This window comes from Drosophila gunungcola, assembly GCF_025200985.1.
Source record: "Drosophila gunungcola strain Sukarami chromosome 2R unlocalized genomic scaffold, Dgunungcola_SK_2 000017F, whole genome shotgun sequence".
NCBI lineage: Eukaryota > Metazoa > Arthropoda > Insecta > Diptera > Drosophilidae > Drosophila > Drosophila gunungcola.
In genome coordinates, this window is record NW_026453173.1 from 642,586 (window position 1) to 653,122 (window position 10,537).

Consider the following 10,537-nt stretch of genomic DNA (forward strand, 5'->3'; position numbering starts at 1 on the left):
TAAGGATCATCCTTTCAACAGATGGTGGAAGGTTGATGGATCTCTGTGGAAATGCGCTATGAGTAGGCATATACGGAATTTGATGGTGCTTTGTGGGAATAGGTTATAACAGATTTTGTTTTTAGGGATGCATGGGCTTTAAAACATACATATATATTGTCATTTATCTGAAACCTATCTACGGTCACTTAAAAATCTTAGACTACACGTGCTGATTCAAAACAAAAAAATTGAGGAAAAAGCGCAGCATAATGGATGACGATGACGAAAACTTCAGTATGGAGGTTGTGGAGCCCGAGGACGCGGAGAGCGACATGAATTCGGACAGTGCTAGTGATGCGGAGGACGACAGCGCCAAGCCCAAAGAAGTCTATCTGCCCGGAAACGTGTTGGCCGACGATGAGGAGCTGGTCTGCGACGAGAGTGCCTACGTAATGTTGCACCAGGCTTCCACGGGGGCTCCCTGTCTGAGCTTCGACGTCATTCCCGACGAGCTTGGGACAGGGCGGCAGGAGTTCCCGATGACCGCTTACATAGTGGCCGGCACGCAAGCCTCCCGCACCCACGTTAACAATCTCATTGTGATGAAGATGAGCAATTTGTGCAAGACGCAGGAAGATGACGAAGACGAGGAATTAGAGGACGACCAGGACGACGTCGCAGACCGTGAGGAGCTAAAGAAGCCGCAGATGACTTGCGCCCTGATCAAGCACCAGGGTTGTGTTAACCGTGTGCGTGCCCGCCGTTTGGGTAACACGGTGTTCGCCGCCTCCTGGAGCGAGCTTGGCCGCGTCAATATCTGGAACCTGAGCCAACCCCTGCAAGCTGTGGAGGATTCAAAACTGCTCAAGCAGTACGAACAGCACAACGAGACCCGTCCTGTATTCTCCTTCGGCGGGCACCAGCAGGAGGGCTTTGCCGTAGACTGGAGTCCTAGCGCGGAGGGCGTGCTTGCCACGGGCGACTGTCGGCGGGACATACACGTGTGGAGTCCCCTAGAGGACGGCACCTGGAAGGTGGACCAACGCCCGTTGGCGGGCCACTCTCATTCGGTTGAGGATTTGCAATGGAGTCCGAACGAGCGCAGCGTGCTCGCATCCTGCTCGGTGGACAAAACCATTCGCATTTGGGACTGCAGAGCGTCGCCGCAGAAGGCCTGCATGCTGACCTGCCAGGACGCCCACGAGAGCGATGTCAATGTGATTTCGTGGAATCACTCTGAGCCTTTTATCGCTAGTGGTGGAGACGACGGCTTCCTGCACATCTGGGACCTACGTCAGTTTCAGAGCCAGAAGCCAATTGCCACGTTTAAGCACCACACAGACCACATAACCACAGTGGAATGGAGTCCCTGTGAGGCCACTGTCCTGGCCTCGGGTGGCGACGACGACCAGATTGCCTTGTGGGATTTGGCTGTGGAGAAAGACACCGACCAGGCTCAGGCCCAGGCCCAGAATGAAGATGAGCTTAACAAGTTGCCACCCCAGCTGCTTTTTATTCATCAGGGCCAGAAGGAAATAAAGGAGCTACACTGGCATGCTCAGCTCCCGGGCGTACTGCTATCCACAGCCCACAGTGGCTTTAACATTTTCCGCACCATCAGCGTATGATCCCCTTAATCAGCTGGCCCATTATGCTATGAGTTAACTACTAGAAGATAAAAAAACAAAATCATTAGTGCCGAAATGTTCTTTTAAATGTATATGGAATATACATATATTTTTCACACTTTAAGGGGGGTTATCAATAGCTGAGAAACGATTTTTGTCTGCATTAATAAAATCTATAACTATCTAAGAAAACCATTGCATATCCAAACTTTTTTTTTTTAATTTGAAAAGATAAAAGCATCCATTTACAAGAATTCGCCGTGCCAATCATTACCCAGTTATACGGTCCTTACTCAGATGCTTAACAGAGTTGTTGCAACCTCATTTACAAATCGCGGCTGTAGTTCCAAAAAACCCCAACGGACGATAATTTTTAAATTTTCAGAATCCATGTATTTTGGAGTCCTGATTACGAATAAATAGATCAAAGACCGATTTTTTCGAAAATAACGGTAAAAATCTTTATTTTGGTTTTTTTTTTGTTGGCAATTTCTAGCAAAACATGAACTACTTTAAAAAACACATCCAAACAAAAGTTCAAGGTCTAATTGAAATGCACATTTTATGTTTTGTTAATATTTAACGGATATCGACACAAGTATGTATGTTACTTTTTAACCGCAATTTTAAACGACCGCCGAAGTAATCACCTAGATAGGGATGAGCAAACGCCTATCAATACATTATCGCGTTCGTAAAAGCTATCAAAATATTATCGGTTTCGTGAAAAATCGATTTGCGGTATATATATTCAGGCATCATTAAAAAAAAATTCTCAAAAAAAAAATATAACACAAAAGTTAAAAATTGTTCTACAAAAATCTACCAAACACGTGTGCTTTCCATAACGTGTATTTAAATAAACAAAAATTTCTTGAGTAATTCGAGTGTAAATTCATTTTATGTCAAAGAGAAATATAATGTAATATAAAACGGCAAGCTTTAGGAATGCGAAAACCTTAGAGATGAGCAATTAATGGTCTAGGCCCACAGAGCACCATCCACCATCACTTTCAAAGATGGTCCTTAGTAGCACCTTTCCACGCAGATCCCTTCACCTTCACCCTTCACCGTTGAACGGATGGTCCAGAAGGTTTTGCCATTCTTAAAATTTCCCAGTTGGTCCGCCGATAAAATTTGACGGACTAATTTTTGTGATAGTTAGCCGATGTTTGTTCGTTGGGATTAAAAAAAATGAAATTCCGGTTTCCACAGAGCACACCCACCTTCCGATAACAGCTGCTTTGAACAGCTGTGGCTCATCAAAACATAATCAAAGATGGTTGACCTGTTCACACAACCTTTAAGAAACTCGTATTAATTAAAAAAAAAGTAATAGCCAATTAAAATTACAGTAGTTTTGGGGGGAACGATGAAAGACGGCGAATAAGTGAATCTCCAATTCACACTGCCACCGTCTACCATCAACGTCACGTTTAAAAACACTTGATTATTAAGAAATTAAAAGGTTTGAATAAATATGTTAATTAATATTAAAATCGCCCCTTCTAATGAGAATGCGAGAATGTTAGCCCAACACCTTATAAATAAAGGAATAGTTTCAGCTGATCTGCACAGCTGTGGCTCGTCGAATCATAAACAAAGTCAACAGGTCAACATCTTTGTTTATGTTTTGATGAGTCACAGCTGTTCAGATCAGCTGAAATCGGATGGTTGAAGGTGGGTGTGCTCTATTTCTAAAACCAACCGTTTCCAGCCGATGGACTGTGTGGAAAGAGGGCATTCGGTTAGTGACTTCGAGGGACAGTACCACTCTTCTATTCGAACTAAAAATGAAAATGTTTTGCCACTGTTATCAGACACTTGACGCAAACTATTTAGTTATCTGATAAGGGTAACCATACAGCTTAAAGTTTACAGAAGTAAAGCAGCCACAGCAGCATGAAGAACACTGGGTGAGCTTTGTGCAGTATGGGAGATATTATTTTCAAATCTTTATCGCTCTCAGAAAACTGAAGGGAAAAACTGTGTTCATCACCGGCGCCTCCCGTGGAATCGGCAAGGCCATCGCCCTGAAGGCTGCCCGCGATGGTGCCAATATAGTCATCGCAGCCAAGACATCCGAGGCGCATTCCAAGCTGCCCGGAACTATATACACGGCCGCGGAGGAGAGTAAGTGATCGTCAAACCAGCGGACAAATGGATCCTTACCTTTGAATCTTCCATGAAATTTGCACCATGACTAGTTGAGCGGGCTGGGGGTCGGGCGCTTCCCTGCATCGTTGACGTGCGCGACGAGCGGCAGGTGCAGAAGGCCGTGGAAGCAGCGGTGGCCAAGTTTGGGGGCATCGACATCGTGGTTAACAACGCCAGCGCCATATCCATTACAGGCACCCTTGGCACTGAAATGAAGCGCTACGATCTTATGCAGACAGTCAACGCTAGGGGAACATTCCTAGTGTAAGAAGCGGGAGGGGCACCTAATCGTTCAACTAATCTAACCTCGTCTGATCAAACTCCACAGTTCAAAGACTTGCTTGCCTTATCTGCTGCTCAGCGAAAACCCTCATATTTTAAACCTTGCCCCTCCACTGAACTTGAGTCCCAAATGGTTCGCCAACCACACCGCCTACACCATAGCAAAATACGGCATGTCCATGTGTGTACTGGGCATGGCGGAGGAATTTCGTTCCCAGGGCGTGGCTGTAAACGCGCTCTGGCCCCGCACCACGATTCACACGGCGGCCGTCGAAATGCTCAGCGGACCCGAGGGCGCTTTGTACTCTCGGAAGCCCGAGATAATGGCCGACGCGGCCTACGCAATATTTTGCCGTGACTCCAGGGAATACACTGGTAACTTCTTTCTGGACGACGAGGTCCTGCTGGACGTAGGCGTGAAAGATCTTGCCAAGTATGCATGCTACCCGGAAAATATACACCAATTGGCTACGGATATTTTCCTTGATGAAGCTGATCTTTCAGCCAAACTGTAAAGACATCAACTTGAATATATACCTATGTTAATTTAAATGGATTTTTTTCATGTTCAACTTGAAAATAGAGAAAAAATTGTTTTAATCAGTGCGGTATGACTTTAAATTTTTATATCCTTGCAGAGGGTATTATAATTTCAGTCAGAAGTTTGCAACGCAGTGAAGGAGACGTTTCCGACCCTATAAAGTATATATATTCTTGATCAGCATCACTAGTAGAGTCGATCTAGCCATGTCCGTCTGTCCGTCCGTCTGTCCGTCTGTCCGTCCGTTTATATGCAAACTAGTCTCTCAGTTTTAAAGCTATCTGCATGAAACTTTCCCAAAAGTTGTCTTTCTATTGCAGGTAGTATATAAGTCGGAACGAGCCGGATCGGACGACTATAGCATATAGCTCCCATAGGAACAATCGGAAAAATAAATGAAAAAAAATTATAACTTTGCTGTTTTTTAATTTTTTGTTTAGTTCTTCGAGATATAGTAATGGTTTAATATTTCAGAATTACGGTTTTAATTTCATCAAAATTGGACGACTATAGCATATAGCTCCCATAGGAACAATCGGAAAAATAAATGAAAAAAATGATAACTTTTCTGTTTTTTAATTTTTTGTTTAGTTCTTCGACATATAGCAATGTTTAATTATTTCAGAATTATGGTATAAATTTTATCAAAATCGGACGTCTATAGCATATAGCTCCCATAGAAATAATAAAAATATATAAAATAACTATCTAATAATTGAGCTGCAAATCATCATAGTTTCAATGTTTTTTTTTAGCACATACTCAAGTAAATCATAATTTAAATGTTTTCAAAAGTATTTAATTAATGCAATAGCTGCAAGGGTATATGAACTTCGGTTTGCCGAAGTTTGCTTTCCTTCTTTTTTTTACTCTTTTACTTTTATTTACTGTTTTATTATAATCTACATATGTACATATGTGCCGTAGATTGTTTTTGTTCCTTGACACTACCAAAACGAACTGCTTTCTTTGTTTAAATTTCACATCGTCGTAACCCACAATTATTTGCATTAACTAACCGCCAATATTAAAAGTTTTAGCATTTTCTGTGAGTAATAAATGTCTTTTTTCCGCAGTTCCTTAGGCTTTTTATAATGTCGCCCTTTTAAATTCTTGTATTGGATTTTACTCACATACGTTTTTAGAAGCGTTTTGTTTAATATTGACAAGAAAAGTGCAAACTTCGGCAAGCCGAAGTTTTTGTACCCCTCCTGCTATTGTTAAAATTAAATATTCTTAACACGACTATATCTCGATTTTTATGCGTAGATTTTTAGATTTTTATACGAACAAATAAATTTAAGAAAGCTAAATCAAAGATGTTGAATATAAACGACGCTAGAGTTAAATTTGATATTGGAATGGTGGAAGACACGCGGCTTTTTCGTATACTTGTTGTTTTTCCCTCCAATTCGCTTGCAAGTTTAAATCCAACAATACCAAAGATTAAATTTTGTATACCCTTGCAGAGGGTATAATAATTTCAATCAGAAGTTTGCAACGCAGTGAAGGAGACGTTTCCGACCCTATAAAGTATATATATTCTTGATCAGCTTCACTAGGCGAGTCTATCTAGCCGTGTCCGTCTGTCCGTCCGTTTCTACGCAAACTAGTCCCTCAGCTGCTTCTGCTTCTGCTTGAAGCTTTCCCAAAAGTTGTCTCTCTATTGCAGGTAGTATATAAGTCGGAACCAGCCGGATCGGACGACTATAGCATATAGCTCCCATAGGAACAATCGGAAAAATAAATGAAAAAAATTATAACTGCGGTTTTTTATTTTTTTTTTATAGTTCTTCGACATATAGTAATGGTTATATATATAAAAAATAAATAAATAAAAATAAAAATAAAAAAATTTTAACTTTTTATTTCGTAATTTTTTTTTAGAAATCCTTTTTTAATATTTAATTATTTGACAGTTCAGAATTACGCTTTTAATTTTATTAAAATCGGAAAACGCTATCATATAGCTGCCATAGGAACTCAAATAATTGAGCTACAAATCATCATAGCTTCAATGCTTTTAAACATACACGCAAGTAAATCATAATTTTAATGTGTTCAAGAATATTTAATAGCTGCAAGGGTATATGACCTTCGGCTTGCCGAAGTTTGCTTTCTTTCTTGTTTTTTATTCTTTTCGCATGACAAACATTCATTGAGAGTTCATCCCAGACGTCGATCTTAGTACCGACTTGCAAAAAGGCACTGTCGAAAAGTGTTCTCCGGTTATTTGCCTCTCGCTCTCTCTCGTAGGCGGCGAACGGTTTTCGTCGATCTGAGTACTAGGCTTAAAGGCTATCCCGGTGTTTTGATGAACTTTTCGATAGTTCCTTTCGCAGCTATATTACATCGTGATTCGATTTCGATAAAATTAAAGCCGTTTTGAAATAATAAGCCGTTACTATGTATCGAAATTAATTGAAAAATAGCAAAGTTAATTTGTTTTTCATATTAATTTTCAATTTGCTCCTGTAGTGTCGATGAGCCCCGAAAAGTCTGCGCAAGGAAACTACTATATATATCCGAAATATTGAAAATCAGCAAAAATTCCAAAATTATAAAGCACTCAAAAGAATCGCTTTGATAAGAGTTTCTGCAAACCAAAACTTTTAGAAAGTCAATCGGTTCATGAGAAATAATGCTAAAAGTGCGAAAGGAAATTTTCGAATATTAGAGTAGAGGCCGGTGGAGCAAAAGGTATTTAAAAAACGAGATTTAGACGGCATTTTCCAAATAAAACTTTAGTATAAAACTTTGGGCATACAATTTTACTCGAAAAACTTTTGTTAAATTTTTTTTTTATACTGTTTGTGTCGGTCTCTTACGGCTGCTGCTCAGCCGGCAAAACCTTAACCTATGCTCCAGAAATAAAGCCGTGGCAAGTACTGATGTGAAGCTACATTTTTTTTTAATGTTTGAAGATATATCTTGGGATTACTTGTAAGAAGTACTCTGCTTCGCCAACTCTAACCTCAAAATATTCAATTTATTGTTATTTTTTAATTATAATTTTTGGAAGCCTGATTATTTTATAATTATGGGTTTTGGCCTGACTTGTATTTTTCTTACAATATACTTCAGTGTTCAGTGATGTCCATAATGATACAAATTAGGGAATTTCTTATTAATCAGTTTACCGGCAACTCGTCTGCTTCATACAATCATTCGCCAAGTCGTTTGCGCGGAGGTGCTGCAATCTTAGTTCGCTCTCAACTCCAATACTCTCCCTACAGTACTAATTTAAAAACGAAATTTGAAACCGATGCAGTTACCTTAATCACGGACTTAGGTGACTTGATGCTGCTCTGCGTTGTAAACAAACAATTCGTGTTCACTTGTTCTGGCGCCTATATCGAGATTCCTAGAGTTGTCACAATATCCGAATGGGTTTATACTGGGAGTGAGGTGGGGATCAAGATCCTAAGGGCGAATAAAGGTTAAGGTCAATAAAAGAACCTGTCCGAGACCAGCGGTCGTACAGCGGGATCCGATTTTAATAACCAACACAAAAAAGCAAAACCCACCATTAAAGCTGGTGAGCCACCATTAAAGCTACTAAATTTGAAATCGGGTTTCGAGGCTTTTTCGTTTTCAATAAGTAAAAATGTTGTCCTTTGCAGGAGGCTATCGGTGGTCAAAACCGATGAGCAGCTGGATATCCGAGAGTCCTTCACATATCCTGTACAGGAGGTATAAAATGGCGACCACTTGAAAAAATATACTGAAATCAGTTCATCTCAATAACCAGACAAGACCGAAGTTCAACCAGAACGCACGTGTAGGCCGGCTAGCCAAATCTTAAAGTCGGAGAAGACAGGAACGGTTCAGCCCAGCAGAGGTCCATGAAGAGAGGAGACAGCAACAGAGGAGAGGAGAGGACAACCACAAAAAACATAGAAATTTTTCTTCTTTTCTTTTCTTTCATCGAACTCCTTCGATGTGACAGCCACACGGAATATATATCTGATACTGAAGTCCTGAAGCAAGCCACGGTCCGCTGGCGTTCCAGTAGAGCGGAACAGCGCTACCTGGTTGGAAATCATCAGAGGCCAGGTATTATTTAATGAAACCACTGAATTGGTAGGCTGTGATATCTAGGATAGGAAAAAAATGTGTGTTTGTTAGTTCACCACCGTTCGGGCCAAATGGTGCATATGGTCGAGGGGCCGCTATGCACAAGTTGCCAAGACGAGAACCGAGGTACGAGGCACTAAATATTCGGAAGTGGGGACTGATCTTCGACGGAGAGCCATCATCGTTGCCCCTTACGGACTTCATATTTAGACTGGAATACATTCCGGCAGAATATCAATCCGCACGATCAAGGAAAACATAAGAGAGCTAATCTCAATACTACCTTTGCCCCATGTTAATCACGAATCTGGAAAACCTCCGTGAGGAATGCCACATCGCGTGAGGAATTCCACGCCGCGGAAAGAGTGTGGAGAACACGTTGGACTTCACGAAGACCCGGTTCTGACAAGTTGAGACCAAAGCGGGACTTTAAAAGGAAAAAAAAAGGGGGGGAAAAGAAAACACAGAATAAGCAGCCATGTTTAAACAGTGGGGTAGGAACAAAGGGCAAGATCTTGGTTTTATTCGAATGCCTACGACGATAAGGAAAATCTAGCCTTTCCAGTAACTACTGCCGTGCACAAGTATGGAAGGATCTAGCCCTTCCAGTAACTACGACGATGTACGAGTATGGAAGGATCTAGCCTTTCCACTAACTACTAGGTTACTCAAGTACGGAAGGATCTGGCCTTTTCACTAACTACCAGGTCGCATAAGTATGAAAGGATCTAGCCTTTTCACTACCTACTGGGGTAATCAATGCTTACGAGTTTTCTTACTGAGGTTAATGGCCAGGTTATAATCGCACGCGAGCTGTTGATTTTATTACCCAATTCGGATACCGACTACCGATTACAGTTCCCGCTTAAAAAAGGGGGGACTTTCCTAATTTTTAGGACTTTTAGTATTTTGTTTATCTAGTGTTTTATGTGTCTATGCTAAATATTGGTTCGGAACCCAACTTCTTCGAATTCTTATTAGACTAAAAAACTGCATCTTTAATAATTGACTCCTTGTCACTTTTCTCTAACCACCCACAATCTAAAGAAGAAATATGAACTAAGTATAAAAACGTAACTCGAATAATTGACTAACTGTCACTATTCTCTTATAATCTACAATCTAAATAAGAAATATGAAATAAGTACAAAAATACGAAATAAAATAATCTTCAGAGGTTTATCTCTTAACCTAATAATAATGTGGTTGCCAAGTCGTCAGATTGGGTCGTCACAGGATCATTTTTATTATGAGGAATCCACTGTAAGTTGCAGCCGTTAATGGGCTTGCCGTCATGATTAAGTCAGTCTCTGCCGCCTTAGCTAACAAAAATTGCCCATATTTTCCGGAGAAGTGGAAGCACGAAAATGTTGTTATGATCCCTAAAAAATGTGTATAAGCCTTCTATCTACCATCTCCAAGTTCTTCGAGAGAATCCTCCTCAAACTACTTAAGTTTTAATAATTTTTAATGCAAATCCTGACCAGCAGTTTAGTTTTAGGAGTCTAAATAGTGCTGCTGAGCAGATACATTGTGTGGTTAATCATATTCTGAAAGTCTTTGAGACGAAAAAGTCTTTGATCGTGTTTAGCACTGCGGCTTACTCTGTAACAGGGGTGCTCATGAATATGCACAACGAGCAAATTTGTTTGTAGAGGAAGATGTGAGAGCCAGCACAATAGATTCGCTATAAACTAACAATTTTTCGTTACTTATAAGGCCGAGGCAAGGCAACAACAATTTCATTGGGTTATTTTTTGGATGGCTGAGTCAAATTAAATTTGTTTTTCTCTTTCTTCGTTACTTGTGTTCGTGATCTTTTTTAAATGTGTTGGTAAATGCACTGCCATAAGGCAGTTTTGAGCACCAC

The 10,537-nt window shown here is 40.6% G+C and overlaps 2 protein-coding genes across 2 annotated transcripts; both read left to right on the forward strand.

Moving 5' to 3' along the window:
• Window positions 1-160: 160 nt before the first annotated feature.
• Window positions 161-1,802, forward strand: LOC128256390 (glutamate-rich WD repeat-containing protein 1). The gene has a single exon (XM_052986720.1). The coding sequence runs from the start codon at window positions 252-254 to the stop codon at window positions 1,608-1,610; it is 1,359 nt and encodes a 452-aa protein (XP_052842680.1). The 5' UTR covers window positions 161-251; the 3' UTR covers window positions 1,611-1,802.
• Window positions 1,803-3,276: 1,474 nt separating this feature from the next.
• LOC128256395 (hydroxysteroid dehydrogenase-like protein 2) lies at window positions 3,277-4,653 on the forward strand. Its single transcript, XM_052986735.1, has 4 exons — window positions 3,277-3,526; window positions 3,580-3,743; window positions 3,818-4,031; window positions 4,096-4,653. The coding sequence occupies exons 1-4, from the start codon at window positions 3,513-3,515 to the stop codon at window positions 4,562-4,564; spliced, it is 861 nt and encodes a 286-aa protein (XP_052842695.1). The 5' UTR covers window positions 3,277-3,512; the 3' UTR covers window positions 4,565-4,653.
• The last annotated feature ends 5,884 nt before the right edge of the window (window positions 4,654-10,537 follow it).